Genomic DNA, 23397 nt, shown 5'->3' with positions numbered 1-23397 from the left:
CTTCTCAAATCCCAGCATCTTCATACATAAAAAGTCTCGAACTGATCCGTGTAGAAAGCTTGAGTGTAAATACTCTCAGTGTGATAGGCCGGACTTGAAATATCCTGCGTTACTTTGAGACCGAGTTTTGGATACACGAATCCCCAACGAACCTCGGAAGCATTGAGCCTGAAACATTATGTGGACATAAAGCCTTTGACGTTCGGACTTTTTGCTTAATCGATTCATATTTCAGTCGAATGCGACCAACGCTGGGGATGCCATATCCATGAATGATTCGGGAAAAATCCTAAAAGCTTCCTCATTCTTTGTTTTTTCACGAAGAGCCTTTTTAGTTATTTATTTTTTGTAATTAATGGTGGTAGAGAGGAGATGGAAGATGAAAAATATGTCGTTTGGATGGGTTCAGTGATTCTGCCGGTCAAACCATCGCCCAGCACGGGAGTGAGTGGCTGGACCGAATGAATGGGCAGACGAATCAAATGGGAAGCCAGACCCCTAGCGATATTCACCTCGAATAATTTTTATTGCTGTCTGATCCCTCTTCCAACGGTTATTTCTTTTTCAAGAGGTCGCAACTGAAAAAAAATATCACGAATACAAGGACTAAATTTGGTGCTTATGAATTTGTTTGACTGCGTATTGAGGATGAGGAATATATAGCATATATTTTACGCCAACGAAGTGATTATATTCCTTGAGCTAACATTTAATATAATCAATCCTCTCCCGCTGTGTATTTTATGGCTTTTGAGGGAATGCTACTGGATATAAATGTCTCTAGGCAGTGCGTTAGCTCGCTGTCGGTATTTTCTATAAGAATGAATCATTGAACTAGGTTACCTCGAATCGCGTTGTGTGCAGTGGCGTAGTGTTGGGCCAGGTATTTCGTTCGGGGAGGGGGGGGGGGTCCAACCCCAGGCGGGAAGATTCTTGAAAGACAGGAAACTAAGTAATGGGTTTTGAACTAATGTTAACACTTTTCATAATAGAAAAAACTTCATTTGTTAAAGAAATATTTTGTAAATTCATGATTTTTCAATATTTTTTCTTTTATGAAGGAAAATAATTGTGATTTTATATTTCTGGGGGAGGGTCCCGACCACCCGTACCCTCCCCCTGGCTCTTACCAATGAAGCCACCTAGGCTTTTGCTAGATTATTTTAAATTAAAAGGTCAACTTGAAGGCCAATGATACAATTGAAGAATTTATAACGGCAGCGTTAGGACTTAGAAATCGGTAAATTGAGCAGTAGTTTAGCTTACTCACGTATGTATTCCATAATGCACGTATCTGAATTTTCCTAGTATTTCTAACAAAATACTTTAAATACTCTAGCTCCATGGGCTTATTAATTTCGTTAGTAGGATATAGATCCCATAGCGCTTGTGTCATGTTGCGTAGTACCTACATATTCGTTGAAGTAAATTTTAATCTTTAGGTGCATGTTGGTGATGGTTCACCCTCAGCCTCAGTTCAAACACCTCTGTTGGTGGCTTGCAAGGTAATATGTACACGTAGATGATATTAATTTAAAGCAAATATAGACAAGAGCCCTCTATACCCTCTCTTCTACCAGGTCTTTCATCTTCTCACTTCCACTTCTGGCATCTCAGCGCCATGCCATCATTAAGAGGCAGAGTTCTAAATTAAGTTATAAAAATGTCCGGAAATATAAACACTCTACGATTCCCGCATTCGGTCGTACGGAAGGCATAAGCACGATATAAATGAGAATAGGGTGTATATAACTACTGCTGCGACGTCTTATTAATTTTATTTGCTTCAATTACGCTGAACCCTTCACAGGGCGCGGTCTGGGATTCTTAAAATCGGGACGCATTTTTTCTGACAGGCACATGATGGAAAAAATTCCTAAAACGACGAATTAAGTTAAACCAAACATTACCAATCTTCTACAGAACGCACAGGATGACAGTAAGGGAAAATATATATAATACTTTAAATTTATGAGTATTTATTACTATACAGAAACAAAGCAAGTCGAAATTTAAAAATCGCCCGGAAAAACCGATTCCTGTGTCTGTCAGATCGGACGCGTCCCACGAGAGGGTTAAAAAGAGCTCCACATTTTAAAGAAATGCGTTTTGAATGACGGATTACTTACCTCGTGCTCCTTCTCCCTCGCCATTTCCGTGAGCCTGGAACAGCGATCTGCACCGATCTTGAACACGTCTGGGTTGATACTCAGGTACTTGCCGTTACCACAGCCTGTGCCGCACATGCAAGAGAGGCAAAATAAAAGATGTCAGGGAAATTCATAGCATAAGATGCCGATAAACATATAAGCTTTTATATATCACCCTTTAAACGTTTGAGATGACTCCAATCAACGGATTTGGGCTTAACTTGGTGGAACGATGACATGTTCATGGTGAAACAAAACCCAGTACTATTCCACAAACTTTTATTTTAACTGTCAACTAGTTTCGACGTTTATACCGTCATAATAAAGACTAGTCTTCTTCTAAGTCTTGATAATGACGGTAGAAACGGTTAAACTAGTTGACAGTTAAAATAAAAGTTTGTGGAATAGTACGGGGTTTCAGATGACGTTGGAAATGAGGAGGGATGAGATATGATGGGCAGAATTAAGGACTAAAGAGCATGTGTTTCATTTGGTTGGTAAAGAGATGTAAACTCCTGATTATATTTCATCGATGTCTTATGGCTTGGAATTATATGCTTAAGTAGGAGAAAAAATGTGGGAAGCACTTTTAGGTGTAACAGGGTTGCCAAAGGTGATGAATTTCACAGCCTTCCTGAGTATGTGTCTATATTAAGAAAAACATCGCAAGGAAAACCGGCAAAAGTAATTACAGTGGAATTAATCCCTATGTACGTTTTCCATTTAACTTTTTCGTGAAAGAAATGTTTTAGAACGTATTCAAGCGTAGTTTTATTCACCTTGAATTGAAATGCGCCTCGAAAAAAATCGGACTCGTCTACGACAGTGGCGTAACTAGTAATATGCTTTGGAGGGATGGGAGAGTCAAGGAGTGAGGGCTCTCATCCGAGCAACAGGGAGCCCGGGAAAATTTTTGAAAAATTACATGCCAGGTAATGCATTTTATATCATTTTGGCACTTAAAATTTCACTTTGAGTAAATGCAGCAGTCATATGTCAAAACTAGAAAATAGTTTGAAATATTTTTTTATTTCTCTGAGGCTTTGAGGGGGGGATCTATCCTTCTCATCCCCCCATAGTTTCGCCACTGGTGTACAATTCACACCAGGAGTGTAATTGGTAACTATTTCCATCGGCATTAGGTTCAGAGCTACCGAAACTACGCGAGAAACTTGCTGCTAATCTCATGGTTCTCACTTTTTCCAGGATAACCAAGGAGATATAGTATGTATTAAGATGAATTTAGAAGAAGGTAAAAAAAAAGGATCGTTTAACTTTGCGATCAGAAGGAATGAATAGTTATCAAACAGTTCACTGATCATTCTAATGATTCTGGATTTGCTCTACTCATCGAAATGTAATCTGTCGTCTCGATGGCGGTTAAAATCTCTGAGGATATCCGACTTACGATAAGCAGATGCAAGCTCAAGAACCAGAAATTTCAATGATTTTCACGGTGAATTTAATCCATTGATGTATATTTCTTTTTGAATCTGGTCCACAGTTTTCTATAGCGACAGTGAATATTTTTTTTAATTTGAAGTAATATATGGGGAAAAATATTGGCCTGGGAGGTTTTTTTATAAAGAGTTTACCTGCAATCTGGTTGCGTGGGCATTATTATCGTGGATGATTTTTCATGGAAGATTTCTGCGCAAGGACTTAGCGGTTGAAACGAGAAGAACTTGGAAAATAATACTCGAAAAAAAAGTCCATGAGAAGACGACAGCCGGAATTGCCCGGATTATGCGGCGTTCTGTATCATTCGTATTCCGTCTGCGAAATCTATATCATGCGCCGCATCCCGCGAGAATATCCGCCAAGATTAATGGTTTGTTGCGGTGAGAAAATTTCCCTTGGAAAGGAAAGGAGTAAGCAGTCTGGAGTGCGCTTTTGGTAATGAGTGCCACCAATTTCTAAGCATAGAAATCTCTTCAGACACGAGTTGAGAGAGAATGATGCAACTGGTCATTTATGATTCTATAGGTAATCACGTAAGTTTTTCCTAAGATGTGGATAACATTCACCCATTAAAAATTTTATTTCCTGAGAGCAGGAAAATATGAGCTCCGACAGGGACATCTACATCTTCATCCTACACCGCTATCCGCCTCAGTTGGTGCATGGCGGGGGGTGTTGAGACACCAGCCGTTTACCCAAAAAAAGGAAATGCTCTAACGAAATTACGCCGAAAATTTGCTAAAGTCTTTCATCAATTCCCATACTTATCCGTCCAGAAAAATATCTCTCTCAATTTATCGTTCCTGTTCGACCTGGAAATATAGCATTTATATTTTGTTCTCCGTATCGCGCCTTAAGGTATATATTCACAATCATTCTAGCAATCTAAGGCTAGCGCGCAGCCTTCGAGTCTCTAGCGGCTCCCAGACTAATTCGTTAAAACCTCTGTAACACTTTGTGTACGCCCGTAGAAATTTTTGATGAATAGCACAGCTTTTTTTGTATTTTATTGAGTTCACCTATGTATTAAATGCACACACGCATGCAGGGAGTTAATATTTGTGATCATAATAAATAAAGTCGGTCGTGACAGGATTAACTAATAAATTACCTATTGTAACTGGTTATCTGTATCCTGTGTGTGATATTTTATTATTATATTAAAATGTGATATTTTTCCTGTTCCAGGTCCCTTTAGTGGCCGTTGAATTGGTTATTCTTTTAACCTGGAATCGTATCAAAAGGTATCCTGCAATCATTCTCTGCATAAACGGTGACACTATTTGTGTAAATTTAAATTTATCTTCAATTAATTCCAATGAGATCCAATAATTTTTCCTAAAGCTTTCATATCTTCGATTACGCCAATTTCATCTAAGTGCTTGATTATGCTTAATGGCTCTTTTTGGCGACTGGAAAACGAAGTAATCAATTGTATATCAATACTATTTTATTTCAAGGATAATCAAATTTATGGTTGTCTGATATTTTAATGGCAGTTTTTAGTACACCGGTCCGAGACACGTGAGAAAATTGATGCTCGGAATTTTATGATACGTAAAATTATCTCTTTCTCGTGTTAATTTCACCAGAAAGATAATTTTAAAGAACGAAAACGCAATTTATACCATACTTCTACTAAATAAAAAACTACTATCATCACCTATAAAACGGATACCTTTTGGTATTTACTACCACTATGGGGAATTTTCTGATCAAGGACAGATTTTATTTCGGGCAATCCGAAATGCATTGGTCTATCGATCATGTTTATCCTAACTCAACAATGAATGTTAAGTTCAGTGCAGATTTTTAGAGGGCAAAAATCCGGCATTGTATTATGGAAGTTTGTGGAAGATATCTTGAACAAGCGAGTTCAATCACAAATGCTTTTGGTAATGAACTTGCTTAACTTTGGTAATGCTATTTCTGGTAAGCATAACTAAACGAATCCAGTATTTAGGAGTATTTCTGATTCTAATATAAGTAAATCTTTCATGTACACAGTACATTACTTAATGTACCTTGAACATCCACTATTTTTCAAATTTTATTGATTTATATTACTCTATATTAATAGGTAACGAAGTTATATGGATGAATATTACGTAAAAGGGCCAAACATTAATGTTGTAACAAGCGCAAATAATTTTCCACAATTATAAAATTTATTCTGACCTAGGTTTCGATGTTTAAACATCTTTAATGCACAAAATGATTCGTTTTGTACATTGTAGATGATGTTGTGAAATAGAACTTTTGGCCGAAATAAATTTAAAATCGTGAAAAATTGCAATTGTTTTTATCAATATGAAAACTTTCAACTTCATCACGCTTGGATCTTTCTAAATTATTATATTATTAAAAAATCAATACATTTTTGCATCAAATTGCCTAAAGACTCATTAATGCCTTACCCGAGGAATACCCATTTATTAAAAAGTAATTTATACCATACTTTGACTCAAATGACTATCATTACCTGTGAAACCGACACCTTTGGGTATTTTAAACCAAAAAAATTATGAATTTCCTAATCAAGGATTTTTAGATTTAAATTTCCCGTTTTAGACACGACAAATAAGTTTTATTTTTTAGCCACCAAGAATCCAAGTTCATGAGTAGCTATTTAAAAGCGCTTCTCAGCCCTATAATGGACTTCAGGAAAGGATCTTTATTTTTCTCCGTCGGAAATTAACGTCGAAGCTTAAAAACCTTTTTGGGATATTACCCCACCCGCAATGTCAGGTGTAAATTGGCCTATTCTTTTTTTTCTGGGAACTAGCTGGGTTATTCACATCAGGTATTGATTTCATCGAAACGTATGGACGATTTCGGAGGTTCCTTCCCCTTGCCTCGTAAATCCAGGTCGCGACCTCAAACACCCCCTGCCATTCGCCCTCATGGGGTCTATGAGGTGAGTGTACATGGATGCAGGTGTCATCAAATATTCAGGGCGAGTTGGTCGCGTGCGGTGAGTCAAGACAGTCGACCCCGTTATGGAAAAGTTGCAAGACCCCGGGAAGCTTCTCAACTCGGGGATTTGGAAACGACGCGACGGCCAAGCGACGGCTGAGAAAAGTTTCTCCCTCTTTTTCTTTCCTTTTTTACCGGAAAAGCTAAGAATACAAAACATATTACGTGATGAGCATGTCACGAGACGAAGATTTATGGGCCTTTTCTCGATTTTTTTTCGCATAGTTTTAGGGTTAATTTGTGCTAAGAAAAGACATGTACCTACGTGAAGGAATTAACTTCCATACGTGACGTGAAAATGTCAGGTTAGTGCTCGTTTATTTATTCCGTTAAGATATTATAACTGTCATTTTTTAGATTATATTTTGCTCTAGTTTTAGAATATTTGAATTCCCATAGGCCGTTCTCATAAGTGCTTGGCCGTAGTCTGGAAGGATTTTCGCCCGACTTGGACAACTTGCACTAGAAGCATTTTACGATTGTATTCATTATGCCCCCCATTAAAATGTACTTTTTGCTCTACCTGACAGCCTGTCTGTCCCCATGCCCAATAATCCTGGCTACGGCCCTGCTTCAATGTGTGAGGAAAGGGAATCGGTATAGAAAAGAAATGAGCAAGAATAGGTTGAATAAGTGATTCAATGATACGAGGTATATTGATTATTTTTGTGCATGTATTTTGATTTTGAAAAATTTCGCCAATTTCAGGAGAATGACTCCCATCAAGGTGAAGGAGAAGGCAAAAGTCTCAATTTTAAGACTAAGTAGGGACTGCCTGTTTATCAGGGTTTGTCTTTGGCGTTAATATCTTATCGGGGATGCATGTGCAACTGCGGTGTTATCTAAAAATTTAATGTTCATCATTTAAAATCACTGCGCTCTCTATAAAAAACATATTTAATTCATAAAAACCGCAAATTTCAACGATAAATGATGACACTATGCAAATTACGATTACAACATGATTAATCTCGCGGCTGAGCTTTAAGCCACCGAGTGCGTCTACCGGGTTACGGATGAGGGGTCAACCTCTAGATATAGAGCCTAGCTACGATATAAGCGAGTTTACTTGTCGAATAAGCAGTCGTGGACAAAAAGCAGCGGCATTCGGAGGTAGTATGGGTCTATCCCTTGGTAAGATAGGCCATCTAAATGATACATTAAATCTGTGAAGATACCGTGACTTGGCGATGGGAGGCCACCAATAATAATGCCTCACAACACCGTTGGAGACTCGGAGGCTGCGCGCTAGGCTTAGATTGCTTGAACAATTGAAAATGGATATCTTTAAGAGAGACACAGAGAACATATTATTAGAGCCACACTATATCTCCAGGTCCGATAGAAGCGATAAATTAAGAGAGATGTTTTGCCGAACGGAAAGATATGGGAATTCGTTTTTCCCCGAACCATAAACGCTAGTCCCAACCTCGTTAGAGCACTTCTTTTTTTTATAGTTGTAAATGGCTGGTGTCCTAACACCCCCTGCCACACGCCTTTTAGGCGGCTCGCGGGGTATTATGTAGATGTAGATGTAGAACACCCAGGAGAGAGGGTAGCAGCTCTTCTCCGTATGAGTGAAGGTGGAGACCACGGTGGTCAGTACAGCGACACTCATTTCACTGCAGGCGTGGTAAAATGTACCTTAACGGCTGTAGTACTGCGATGTGGAAGGCAAGGGCAAATACCACATTTTAACCCTGAGGAGTCGCAGTTAATCCAATTTTAAATAATAAGACATGATTGAATTCTCTCAGGTAAAACATTCCGGAGGGATGAATGGAGAACTGCGTCAAACCAATCTAAGAATTGTTGACTGACGATGATGATGATATCATGATTAATAATTCATTAATATTTAGAGGACGTTGCTATTTTTTAAATTTAATTAGAATTCGATCGAAAGTCCGTGTTGTCTCTGGGTGTACGCAGATATAACGCCTACTCTTCTATTTGCCTAATCAAAAACACGATCAAATCTAACACAAGCCCTGATAAATTATAGGGTACTGTAGTGGAGAAGTAAACGTTTTTGAGAAGTAGCATTTGTGTTCTTCATGAAAGTCTGGCGAACCACTTCTGATTTTTTTTACAGTTAGTAGAGTTATCATGCTCAATTTTAATACCAAAAATCCATGTAAAATGGAGTCACAAACTATTTTAAAATGAATCGAATATCGTTTTTTTCACAGCCCGGCCATTGGCAGTGGAGAGACAGAAATTCTGCTGAGTTGTTGTGTGGCCTCATCCAGGGTTTTTCATATCATGTTCTAGACGGAGTTAACACAAAAATGTCATATAAATTTAAAGGTCGTGGAGTTACGATAAGTTGAAACCTATGTTGGGGAAAATATAAAAGAAATGTTTTTTTGACAAAGCCCTGAAGAACCGAGGATTCATCAAGTGTGTTGTACGAAGTTTTTTTTATGGGAAAGTAAAAGAGAGGAGCTACTTTGCTCTTGTCAGGACGCGCTTAAAATACGCGGCGAGTATATGAGATCTGGGGTAGAAATAATCAACCCGTAAACTAAATATAATGAAAAGGAATGGTGCGCGATTCATAAAACTGCTGCGATGGAACAGATAGCGTTGAACGCCATTTAGGTAAATATGGCTTAGAAACGCCAGAGACGTAGAGGCTATGTGCTAAGATATAGCAATGGATAAATTAAGCCGAGAATTGTACATAAATACACGTAGAACATCATCTTAGATTGTCATTACGTTTCTAGTTCTGACAGAACCGATAGAATAAGAGATACGGACCTAATTCCACACGGATATTAACATGCATTCTGTGCGAAAAATCCACAAGAAAAATTCATTTGCCATGACTTGGATTCGGACCCAGATCCCTCGATTTCCGCAGGGGAGAATGACGCCTCTGTAGCTTAACTGGCTATAGCACTCGGCCGGAAAACGAGGGATCCACCTTCGAATCCCGGTCAAAGCGAGTAATTTTTTTCTCTGTGGATTTTTCGCACAATTTGTGCATTGCGGCGACTTCCGTAATGTTATCACCAAGACTAGTCCCGACATACTTAAAAACGTGCACTCATTTTTCTCCCTAATCATTAAGTATTTTGATAAATGCTAGACTATAGGATTAAAACAACTCCAATTTACACGTCCTTTTCTTTATTTCCCAAACGGCTAATGCCCTAACACATTCTCCCAACACATCCATGAAAGCAGCTTGCGGTATAGTACTAAAATGTAAATGAAGATGTATTGTTACTTACACTCGAGAATACTGAGCAATTTCTACCCTCTCAGGGAGACTTTAACTCCAACACAAAATTCTTGTGATCCACCTATTCTTAAAAGTGGAGGAATAATTCCAACAACTCCCACACTTGATCGGAATTAATTGGAGAAATTGGGAATTAATTGGGAAAAATAATTGTTCCCACTCTTAAGAAAGGATATTCCGAGACACTCCATAGTCAAAAATATAGAGGAGAGCCGTTGGAGTTTTTCGAGTGGTGTGTGAAAACAGCAATTAGTATCTGCCAAATGTCCTATTTCACCCTTTCAACTCCACATCATTACTATCAAGTCTCCTCGACTTCAAGCCGAACACGTCAGTTCTCTGCCCCTGAGAAAAATGTGCTATACCGTGGATAATAATTTCAATAGCTCTCCTGCAGATTCTTCCCTCTGCAAATCAGGGATGCCCTAGAAATTCAAATAATGCCGTTGAATTACACAGCGAGGTCTCACATCCTCTTTAAGGCCGTTTTACACTAGGCTCGTCATTGCACAATCTGACGTATATGTAGCAAGGAGCACTCAAAATGGCGTCGTGTGAAGTGGTGAATTGCTAGAACGCATGAGAGAATGCAATGGCAATTAAATCGAAACTTGAAGCACGCACGTGGTGGAAGGGCTCCACATTAATAATGAAAGACACTTTGTTTCTTCCACAAGTTTATAAAAATTTTTCTTATTACCGGTTTTGGCTATTACACCATTACCAAACACAGAACCTGAATTTCTATATTTGATAATGGTGTATTAGCCGAAACCGGTAATAAAATAAAAATTTATAAACTTGTGGAAGAAACAAAGTGTCTTTCATTATTAATAAGATGGCAATTGCTCATATTGATCTAATTCCGAGCTCGCTTTTTCATCATTTCAAAATGTTTTCAGCGCTAACCTGCACAATGACATATGTCCCGCGTAAAATGGCCTTCACAGCGCCTGTAAAACACTCATCGAAGTGATAGTCAATCAGAGAGCCGAATCCAGCTATCCCACGATGCTTGAGCCAGGCAGAAACCAAACGCCGATACCTTCGACCTAAAGACGCTGGCAGGATAGCCAGCTAAACTATTGTCTACAAGCCAACTAACGCGGAATAAAACCCGATAAAATGCAGAGATTAAACAATCCCCGCGGAAGCCTTTATTCTAACATGAAAATCTTTTGTTTGTGACTATGCTACCTGCCAAGCAGTTTTATATCACCATCTACTCGTACGTTGGCCTATTTTGAAAAAAATTTTGGTTAGCGTTCCGAAAGAATTATTTTGCCTAAATCATCTACTACCCTGCCGCACTCACCTATTTAGAATTGCAATAATCTGTCTCTGCACTGGCAGTGTTTTTTCTAGCCTCAAGATTTTTTTCTTTTTACACGGAGTGTGAAGAGGCGCTTTTTCAGAACGTTAGGCCTTGTTTTGATTCCTATCGGAGAGCATTATCGTGTTCCGTCGAGAAAAAAAATTCTCAAGCAGACTTACTAGGTTTCACCCGTCCCAACTCGCCTTCTTATACTCCGGTGACCCAGTGATGTGACCCGCACAAAAGATTCGTCGATAGGTCGATTTTGCGGGGATATATTCGAGCAATCGGGGCAAGTAGAAAAACCAAAGGGCGTCATCGAAAATGCATCCTATATTCGCATCTCTAGGTATTGGCCCAGTGAACCAAGGGGTTGGTAAACTCTAAGTATTCCTTGCACCCAGAGCTAGTTGTTCCCAAGTTCTCTTTTTGCAAGACAAATACGCCAGAGGATTTGGGTACTCTTTTCTGACCAGATTGATCTACGATATCTATGAGCGTACTATGGTATTTATTACCACGATATTAAAATGTGTTTTCAATTAGGATGAAATAACAGTTATTAATGGAAGCATAAAAATTGCATAAAATAAAAATTTTATTTGGCAATTATAACTGCGATATTTCTATGATAAGAAAAAACATAATTAACTATAAATTTAATATGTGGAAGATATCACGTATTTCATATGCTATTTTTTCTCATTGAGTTCAGTAAGGCATACGTTTTGTAGATTGGTGTACATTTTATGGTGGGTATGAAGTTTTGAATAGACTATCCAAGAGGTGCGTTGCTCCCATGTAATCTTGCGGGAGTTAAAGGTGAAGCTTCACTAAGTGATTAAATCCAAAAATTAATTTGGTTAGGCGAAGGCAGAGCTCATCCCGAACCAATCTGCAGGCGTGTGAGACCACACGCTCAGGGTAGGATGGCCTGTTCCTTTCCTTTGACCACGTCGCACTCGGCTGATTTTTGGGGCGTCCAAAGCGCTCGTACTTTATCAATAGAATCGTTCTAATAAAGACGACTTTCGACTTTAAGTTCGACTTTGGAAGCTTCAACCTCGAAGGAAAACATTCAACTCCACCGGAAAGTTAATTATTATGGCCAAAATGAAGATCATACTACATTTAAATATGTACATTTATTGAAATGCATTAATGGTACGATTTCATTTGGACTAGTAATGGGCTTTAACGGTACAATTTATTTCATCAAACGGATCAATATTATAAAAAAAAAAAAAAAAGAAAATAGTCTTGGAGGAGAAACTGAGGCCACTTACAGCTACATTATGTGAAGAAAATATTTGAAATCATATCCTGAATACGATAGTTTCATATAATCTTGATTTCGTTGAGGAGATAATTTTAATGGTTTCATAAAAAACGGTTAAGAAAAACACGGGAAAATGGTTGAGCCATAGAAGAAAAATCAGACGTAAATTTTGTGGAAGAAATTGCTGAAAAATAATCAGCTTTAGTCTCTTAGTAGCTTATATATGTAGCACATATATCAGGAAAAAACAACAAATTCTTTACAACAGTGGTAGTGTCATCTTCCACATCTCAAATCCTTTGATGTTCTTGATTCCTTGTCCTTCAGTCCACATTATACGCAGTGATTCAAACAATCTTTCATAAAAAAGGGGAATTAATATGATTTAAGATATTACTGCACTCCATTCTATCGTATAGAGGAACTGGCATTGCCATCAAACATACTAACATATTTCTTTCCTCATACTCATAATAAATTTATGATTGGCATAAAAGGCAGTGGGTGATGAGAATTTTATGAGATTAAAGTCACACTTCTCCGAATTCGAGGGCTGTGTCCTTGAAAATAAAGCGGCTCACACCCTTGATATTTTGAAAGTAAAATCGCCAAGATTTATTCACTTTCAATTTCCCTAATAGTTTGAAAACGCACGCCACGGAACAAAGGTTTCCAAGAGTAAATGAATATATTTGTGGAGATCAGGTCAGTAGATCTGGTTGACTTGGCCTCCGACTGAAGGAAATTACCCTTAAAGGCAGGAAATAATTCTGCACGGGCCAACGGCTTTTGAAAGCTTCAGCGTCCACGGTTTCAGAATGATTGCTAGAAAGAGGTCCTCCGAAATGCGAGCCCCGCGGTGGTTTCAAGGCAAATGCAATTCGGAGAACATAATACTAAGAGGGGAGGGGGTTTGGTGGAGAATAAATTAAGTCATTTGCCTGTTTAAGAATCTAGACAGGTGAGTGGGCACATATCGGCCGAATATGGTGGTTTCCTATTATTTTTTTATTGCCTAAATCGAAAGATCGACTCCTGGAGTACGTATTTCACCCTTTTAGATTTTTAAATGACGATATCTTTTTTTCGCGATTAAATGAAAAGTGAAAAATTTCAAGCGCGCGAAAACGCGACGGCTAAGTATGAATGCCGGGTAAACTCCGTGTGACGTCGTTCTGGTTCCCGCTGCCGCAAGTGAGGTGACCTTGGGGCGAGGCTTTGAGCGCTGATATGACGCAGAATGCTTGCAGGTAGCAGGGTACCCTGCTGGCTGGTAGCGCTTGGCTTAAATGAGGATTATTAATACCCTATCAAACGAAGGAAACTTTCCGACCATAGATGTTAATATGTGATTATTAAGAGACGTTTCCCTGATATCTGTGCCTCATGCATGCATTGGTAACCTCAGACGATCTAAAACTCCTATCTACTGGCATAGAAACTAGGTCCCTGTGACGTCACGTGGAGTGGAATCGCATGGGCGCCAATCTGACCTTTTTCAAATGAGGATAAAAATTGACCATTGCCATTCGTCTAAGCCGGTATATCTAAAACCAAATAATTTGTATATTATGAATACAGTCATGGTGGGTAACGAATCGCAATCAATGCCTTTCGTATTCTTTGATGAAGAAAACTATCCTATTCGGAAGAAGATCTCAAAGGATACTATTAAGCAATCACCCTAAGGAACCATGTTGAAAATCTTTGGCATTGTTGGGTATTTTATGACCTATCTTTTTAACATGTAGGTATAAAGATATCATAATGTCATAAGTAATATATTTAACGAATTCATATTTATGTGTAATGCCTTTTAGTTGACGTTCATTGCTACAATTCATCATTGATTGTGAAGGTTGTTTGTTGGTTCAAGGCGGTTAAGGTGACCAAAATATCGCACTTTTTCATTCCTACCCTACTAAGAATATTGTTTGTTAATGGAGTCACGCATTTATCGTCATTAGGAATCCTTTGAATAATCGCCGTAGCTTGAATTGAATATTTCTGTTATAATTATTTACTTGCTGAATCCTTATGGCTTTATTGTTAGTATTGAGTGGTTGCCCCCAGATATCGAAATAGCTCTTCAAAAACAAGAAAAACCTTCCTTGACATTTTCTACTTAATGTTTCGCAGTGGCTCGATGATTTCTCCTATTACACCAATTTCATCATCGCAACACTGTAACGGCAACACTGTCGTCGATGCCTCGGCCATATTGGTAAGTTACGTCAGCGCCTTCAGCGCCGCCATCGGTGATTCGTATCTCGACATTCCAGCGACTTCCACGTATAGGTGGAGTTTTACCTAAAATGCTCTACGTCACGCATAGAAAGTCACAGCACCGAAACAATAAGCACGTAAATGATAGTAAATGAAGTAGCGAAGGAAAAAATTACCCCGACCACGGATATATCAATTAAGGATTTTCTTTTGGGCCAATAAATGTCCTTTCGCTCACCGCGTATTTGTTTACAAAAGATTTCCAAGGTTTATAGAAAGTTCCATTGACCGGCGCAAGCAGTGCGGCTGATTATATAGTTAAGCTGGGAAGTCGAATTGATGGCGATGACTGATCCCTAGAATAGACAAATAGACTGAATTTCCTTTATTTAGGAAATTTCTTCACAAAAAGGAGACATTTTTATAGATTACGTTTTGAATTCACTTGTGATACCTGATTAATTTTTTTCTCTGCGGTACTTTATACTACGCGGTACTACTGCGGTACTACTTAACATGCTCGCTCATAGCTTCGGTGCTGAGGCTTCCTATGTTTAGCGCAGGGCATTTTGGGAAAAACTAAACTCTTTATGAACATAAAATTCACTAGATATAGGTACACGAAGTTAATGAGTAGAATGGGCGACTCTACTTGCATACAACAGCCGCAAGGAAAGGTATACTCTTTCTCCTTGGACCGTGGGAAAACTTTCGAGCGCTGATACAACTATCGCCATCATAATCGGCGACGTCGTCATAAGACGCCTCCCATTTTTACGTAACTCCAGTCATTGTCTTCACGTCATGGGTCCCACGGAAATATAACATTTTCGAGGTTCCTGGAGATCATTTGTGTTAATAACTGGGGCGCTTTCCGCTCACGGGCATTTCCTTGCTTCGTACGAGTCTCCCACGGTGTAATCGTCGCCCTCCACTCCGTACAGAGAGGTGATGTAAAATAGTTGAGTAAAAAAAATGCCACCGGGAAATTGCAATGTCAACAGCCGGATGTCGAAGACAATAGTTCATTGCCATCGGTGCGCCGGGCGCAGATTTTCCGAGTGGGCAGTGGACTCACCTTTCTCGAGAGTGAAGTGTAGGTAGTTATACGATACAAACTGAAACCGTTTCCTTGAAGTTCTCAACGCAGCGGTGATGATTTTTTATGTTATAGCAGGGTACGCCCATTCAACTTTATTTAGCAACAAATCACTATTATCTGCACATTTTCAAGGCTACCAAAGCCATCACACTAACATTTTCCTTGGATAGGTCCATGTTATGTCTCTCGATAGAAAAAAATTCGAATAGACTATAAGAATATGATAATTTTCCAATGAATATCACTTTATCCGAATGTAAACCGGAGGAATTTATCTGCGCAACATCCATCGGAAAAGCCTGATATGATATATAAGCCTGAATTCTTTATTTTGAAATTTCTCTCTTCCTTATGAGACCACTAATACGATTGAATGTAAACAGTGACTTCTGGATGTGTAAATATCGGGTGAATTCCCATAACTTATTTTCAGCCCCAAACTAATCCCCTTAACCGTTTATAGTCCAATATTCCCATTTGGAAACAGATTTCTAAAAATTCATGAAAATTATATTTCGTATCTGTGATTACTTTTAGAGCTATTGCTATTTAAATAAAGCATGGAAGTATTTTTTTAAGTGAATCGCATGACTTGAGTACATATTGGTCGTTAATTATGCCTTTTCAAAATTGGTCGTTTTCATCACCTCAGTAGTGAATGTGCGGTTTATTCGATATTTTTCTCTGCACTAGCTCTCCAGTAACAAATGCTCATTCATTCAATAGATCAATACATTACATTACATTGTTAAACTTAGTTTTTTGGTCAAGTGTACGTTTATTTAAACGTATATTTTTTCGGGCTTTCTTTTGGGGATCTCTTAATTAGTTGTAAAATAAATAGTATATGCAAAAAAATAACAAAAATCAGTGGGTAAGCTAGTTCGGGCTTAAAAGAGTTAGCTAAGCAACAACGTATTTTACTATCACCGTTGACATAAACATGAATGCATGCATAAATGGTATCGTATTCCTGAGATTGGTAATCTGCAGCTCTTCGCTTCTCCGTTTCAAATCCCAGTAGTTTCACTTTCATGTTGTCTCTCCTCATCGTTCAAGTCTTAACCTACTATTATTACTCCCTCATCTTTGTTCATCCTCGAGGAAATTTATGATTTTTTTCGGCATAAATTCCCTTATCTCATAGCTTGGCCTATCCTCCGCGATTCTCTTTGGGTAATGATGCCCCTCAGTTCACTTTCACCTTCTATTCTTGGGTATAGCCTGACTTTTCTCCCCAAATCCGTCGATTTACTCTTCAGTATACTCCTACGGCACCAAATCTTGAAGAAAAATGATTCTTAGATGTTTGAACACTTCCTCTATTATAATATGTTAAATAATAATTATTTCATTTATTTTCCTAACGGTAACTTTATAGAGTATTTGAGCGCTCATCTGCATGAATTCTTTCTTGCTTTTCTGTTTACACAATGTAAAAGTTGGAAGCTTAAAGTAAATAATTTAATTTCGATAAGATTTGTGTAGCTAATGGAAAAATGAACATGCCTATCTTATATTCAATCTCATCTTGCCTCAGTAATCATGGCTTAAGAAGAAATATCACGTGAAATATTCGTTCTACAACGCTTTAGCAAAAACACACTTAATTAACGCTCGATTCCTCAGGCAAAAAGTTCATCTTTCTTGCTACAAAATTAGTAAATCCTGGCTGTGATTCCTTGCAATTAAGTCTCAATTAATTCCGCTTATCTCATTCACGCTTTCGAATAATCGTCCTCCTTTTCTCCCTCAGCTATTCTTTGCCACCAGCGAACCATTTTTCAAGTCGATACAAACTTCACCTTCTCCGTATTGCTGCTTGATCTCTTTTCATGTAAGATTTTGAGATTAAGATACTTAAGTGTGTACTCTTGGAAAACGATGCGTTTACATGAAAGTTTCTAACTTCATTAGCACTTGTTTTTGTATCGATAATTTATAGTTATTCAGTCCAATGATGCTTTTAAGTGGGGCCTAATGAGTGACAAATGGAAAATTGAGCATTGCTATCTTACAAACAATCCTATTAATCGTGGATTAAAATATTCTAACCTGTTAGATCTTTATGCGACTTCTTTGTCAAGAGCATTTTTGATTAATGCCTTCAAGCTCAGTTCAAACTCATGACCTCTCGTCTGACGAGAACTTAAACTCACTACCATTGAAGCAAGGCCTACGTCCTATTACCTTCCTGTCAGTCAGTGCATAGACAGTGACTATTACAGTAGAAGATTCTCCAGTAGGGCACCATATGCGCTGTCACCCACCGCAAATTAAAATAGGAACAAAAAAGTCGCCATTCGTATCGCTGACGAAGAACAATCCGAATTTAACCATAAAATAAGAAATAATTAGGGCTGTTTACAGACATTTATATTCTTGATGATATTATCAATTGAATGCATAACTTTTGAATGCTATTCCTTGTGAGTGCAAATGATATATTTTGCAAATTTGATTATAAGTGGATCTCTCTGCGCTCATCACCGCATTGTGGACATTTGTACAGGCCGATTAAAATTTTTTCGAAGTGGCAACATGAATGAAGCAACCAAGGAGCAGTTTGGGCCCCCTCTGCGTAGTAACCTTGGCTTGAACCAAAAGATAAGCATGGAGACCTGAGGATATCCAGGGATTTTCTTAACTTGGGCCACCTTCCAGTGCAAAAACTTTTTTTTCGGTAGTCCGAGCTTCACCTTGGATTTTAGATATGACCAAATCAGAAACCAAACACTACCCAATTGATTACCTTGCATCCCGACTGTTACTTGCCCAGAATTATTACGATTTGGTGAGCGAGCGATAGAAGTAATGGTCGAATTCCTTTCCCTTTGGAAATTGGGCTTTTCGATGTCCCACCCAAAGCCGACTGGCGAAAGATCGACTCGTCTGCTCACCAAATCCTTCATTCTCCATCCGGTCGGCAAGGGTGGGCTCATACTATCGGTGAAGAATGATGGAGGCTGGGGATGAAAGAGCTAACGCTATCATTTATTGCGTTCTGAAGCAATGGAATCAAACAATCCTTCCTCTGCGACAACTTGGATATCACAAGTGCAACAGGAATTCAAAAAGAGATGAGAGGCATGGTAAAAATTTTGAATCGCTAAAACAAAAGATAGGCAATTGCTGATATAATTTGCTACTATTAACGGTTTAAAATGTACTCTTTTGGATGTTTTTAAAGTTTTTTATGCTAGGAAAATAATCACAAGATGATTTAATTTTACAGTCTTATACTATTTCTTTGCCAATGTCTCCCCAAACTTACCGAAGTTCAGGGAAGTGTTCAAGTAAAAACAATAATCATGTCATCAGCAATGCCAACCCAGTCGGTGTCTCCTATGCAGTTCCATGTATTCCATTCTGTTCTTATATATATGTTTATATATACATATTTCTTTAAATTATATTGTATTATATATTAAAAAAACCCAATTGTTCCTTCTTTATGTATAAATATTGTGTATCGTCTTATTCTCTGTATTTTATATTGTTTCACACTTTTTCTAACATAGCCCTGAAGATGATTTAAGAAAATAAATCGAAACGTTGGCTGCTACCTTTTGTATAAATGACCTATACTCCAGGAAATACCATATTATAAAATATTATCACTATGCGGCAAAGCATTGTTGAACGTATTCCTGGAGGCCCATTCCTTGATATTCATCTCACTAACTGGTCTTGAAAAAAGGTGACGAGACTGTGTATTGCGTCATCTCCTGAACGGTGGAAGTTTAACGAGGGATTGGTATTGGGGTTGTTTCTTTTATTTTCCCAAACGCACGTTGGCTATGGTTTCCCTGGCAACGCCCACGCATTGTTTTCCCCAGGGGATGCAATCAGTCGCCAACGGGCAAACATGCCTCATTGGCTGGGGCATCTGAGACTTTTATGGTGAAAATACAATGCCGATGATATTTGGAAAGGTCAGGAGGAATATTTCCTAGAAGATGGAGCGTTTTACGTCTGAAAAAGAATCCAGTTCCGATAAAATAGTGCCAGTATATCTTGTCGGTTATCAATACTCTAGATGAGCTACGGAAGACCATAGTCCCTAAGTAAACACGAATTTATAAATGCCTTATGTCCTTGATGCATTAATACAACGATACACCGATCAGCATGAAAGTACAGAAACGTGTACAGTTTTTCAAGTAGAAGCTATCTAAGATGTTTCAAGTAGAAACCATCTAAGAAGGAATAAATGGCTCTCAAAGCTTCCAAGGGTCCTTTTGCTGGTGGACCTTAAGCCAAGTTTTATTTTCATAGCAGAGGTTTCTTTTTTGCTTTTTAAAAGCACTTTGACTGAAATTAGGGGGCTGGAGTTTCATTACCAGGTGACAGAATAAAGTAAATTTGTAATTCCTTACATCGGTTTTCTTTTTACGACTTGAATTTCCTGAAAATCACGTCTACAACAGCTGAAAATTTTTACAATTTTTCTTTGAGATCTACAGTAGCAGATTTCCACAACAATCAGTTATAATAATGGTACTAAAAAGTGGCAGCGCTAATGTTATAAATTGGTTAGTAAAATTGACATGTAACACCATTTACATTTGTATTTTGTTTGTATTTGTCCTATCATATGTATGATAACTATTTCTCCTTCTGATAGTGTTTCTATGAAAACACCGATGATTCTGTGTATCAGAAACATTATTACTATTAACAAAATATCTTAATAAAACTATTGCTGCAATCAAATGACTTACAAAATAAAACTACGGTTAAATATTTAATTTTTAACTTGGATAAAATGTTTTACATTTTTATAAATCTCAGGGTATTTAGCTCCTTCAACCTTTTCATAATTTTATTTTCTACGTAATCACATACGCAGTATCAAAAGTTTATTCATTGGCTAGATCTATAGAGTAATAATACAAGTATACTGTTCGTAAGAATATTAAACCATTTATGTATTTTTTTGTTTCTTCGTTATTTCGTTTCTAGAGTGGGCACGGTTTCAGCCAATTTTAATACTTGGTTGATAATAGCTTACTCATGATGTATTTCAGCAATACCGATATCAATTATCACAGTAAATATTCTTTTGCTAACGGCTTCCGGGTGCAGCTGCGTGTTTCGCTTTGTCGTGCAAGCTTTCGTGACCGTTACAGGGCGCATCATCAGGCGATGAATGCATTCATTCGCATTCATCGCATTCATTCGCATTCATCGCCTGATGATGAGCCCTGTAACGGTCGCGAAAGCTTGCACGACAAAGTGCAACACGCAGCTGCACCCGGAAGCCGTTAGCAACGATGCCTCTCGCTGCGAAAACCTACGTTCAAAGTAAATATTCTTTATCTAAACTTATTCATTGGCAATCAGTAGATACAGTGGTTATTTTGTCACTCGTTGACGTGACGGTGAGTGCTGAGGTTACATAATGGCCGTGTCGAAATGTGTTGCAGCGGCTGCTGATCAGTAAGTGTGCGATTGTCGACGATTATGGAATGCTGTGCGGTTGAAGTTATGGAATACCCATTCCCATCGCAGGCCTAGCCAAGGATTTCAAATGGCTATAGGCTTACGCTCACAATTGCAACTGCTCAAAGAAAAGACTTGGAGGCATTGGCGTGATTTTGAATCGTGACGTGCCTAACGCACATCTCATGAAACCTTTTCCCTCGTATTTTCAGGTGGGTCACCACCTGTCTGGAAGTCACGAATACACATGAGTGGATGGTGATTGAAGTAACATTTCTGCGCGTGCATTCCCCAGATAAAGGGAAAGAAAGTTGTGGTTACGCGAATAAGGAATAAAGCTCACGAATGATCCCGTAATGGCTGATGCGCATATGAGTTTAACAGGAGAAACTTTATGAAGACTTAACACGGTTTATGGTTAACGGCTTTATTTTGTAAAACCAAGATGTGGGGAAATAGAATCCATTTTTTTCATGCCACACATAGGTAGTTATGAACACTTACTATGGTTTTGATACTGTTATATCATTGCTAAGGTAGAAATTATCACCAGTCTGCTGCTTAAATATCCTCCGGTATTTTGGAAATTTACTTATAAGAAAATTTGTGCCTAAGCAATGATGCATTTGTATAAAAACCACGGTCAGTGTATATATTCAGTGAAGGGCGTACAAAGGGAATATCGAATCATCTGGAAGACATTTTTTGTTATTTAATTATGTACACAATATTGTGATTATTTTGTGAGGGTGACCCTACCAACAAGCAATAGCCTTCGGGGTCACCTGAAGCTCCAAAATTGGTTTTGTGTCTCTGATATTTTAAAATTTTTCAAGCTGCAAAAAATTTTTATTTCTATTATTATATTTTTATTTCCTTATATCGTGGTATCGTACCGTATAAAGGTACAAATTATTACAAGTCAATTCCTTAAATATCCTTCAGTATTTAAGGAGTTGACTCGTGAGAATTTGTACCTTGGTAATGACGTAAAAGTATCGAAACCGCGGTCGGTGTTGATATATATTCAGAGTCGAACGTACAATTTGAATGGTATTTCCGTAAGTCTTAGAAAATCATTTCCAGAGTCCCTCCTTTACCATTTAAGGTTTTTACTACTGTTTACATGGCATGATTTTCAATGCAAGACTGATGACAGAGGAGAATCACATATGTGTTCATTGTCTTTTAAATTTATTTTCTTATGAGTCAAGCATTTCCCATCTTGAATTTTAAATTAACATGTAAAAAATACTGTGGCGTACGAAATACATTATTTCGAATGAAGGTTAAATAAAAAAAAACCATGTTATTTACTGATGGGAGTATTAAAATAGAAAGAAAATAAAATTGAGGAACTAAACAGAACCAATTATGACTTAAATAAAAGTTATACATGAAATAAAAACCACTGAAATCTATCGTAGTACTTTCTATTCATCCAATGGTAATATCGCACTTATTTAATTTTTTTTATTTTACTCTTAATTAAAACATGAACTTTCATGGGTTCTCCTAATTTAAAATTTCTCAGCCAAATCTTAGATATATATTCGTATATTCGTTAGATACACGCATATTACTGCCGTGAAAGAAAATTTAGAAAGTATGTCTACATTTGGGTGCGGAAACGTCGTTTTCACAAAGAAATATTGGTAATAAGAAAGGGGAGAATTTTGGGAAGCTCGACGGCCACACTTTTCCGAATCTAGTTATCGAGCGGAGGTGATTTCCCGTGTCGCGTCTTTCCCTCGTCCTCGGTGAAGGGTGATTGACGATGGAGCGGCGGAGAAAGGAATTGTCCCGACCAAGTCCTCGAAAGTGATCGGAAGCGATGAAATTGGGTTCAACCGCCGCGGACCTAAACAACTCGCCGCGATTTTCCTTTCATTTCCACTGAGTAATCCACTTACATATATTCTTCCTGTTGCTGATGCCTGCTGAGTCAAAGCCGATATCTGAGATGTACATTATGTTAAGCTTACATTGGCAGCAACATTGACAAAATCAAAGGATTGTTTACCAGTGGTGATGATGATGATGAAGTCTAGAAGATGAAAACTACCTGTAATAATATTCAAATATTTTCAAACAAATCTGAAACTTTTGGTTTTAAGGTTTCCGCAGCGATCAGATGCACTATTAAAATCCATTTTCGGGTTTACGTCTGCGTGATTTATATTTAAACTC

At 38.0% G+C, this 23397-nt stretch overlaps 1 protein-coding gene across 1 annotated transcript in view; it reads right to left on the bottom strand.

Annotated features, from left to right (window-relative positions):
* Positions 1–524: 524 nt before the first annotated feature.
* LOC124162966 (tRNA (carboxymethyluridine(34)-5-O)-methyltransferase-like) overlaps positions 525–23397 on the bottom strand; it is a 185714-nt gene continuing 162841 nt past the window's right edge. Inside the window, exons 3-4 of the mRNA XM_046539747.1 lie at positions 2130–2233; positions 525–578 (exon numbers count right to left, since the gene is read on the bottom strand). Of these exons, the coding sequence (XP_046395703.1) occupies positions 525–578; positions 2130–2233 (158 nt within the window). The remainder of the gene's footprint in view (positions 579–2129; positions 2234–23397) is intronic.

This window comes from Ischnura elegans, chromosome 7, assembly GCF_921293095.1.
Source record: "Ischnura elegans chromosome 7, ioIscEleg1.1, whole genome shotgun sequence".
NCBI classification, from domain to species: Eukaryota; Metazoa; Arthropoda; class Insecta; order Odonata; family Coenagrionidae; genus Ischnura; species Ischnura elegans.
This window is presented reverse-complemented; position numbering and strand designations above follow the sequence as displayed.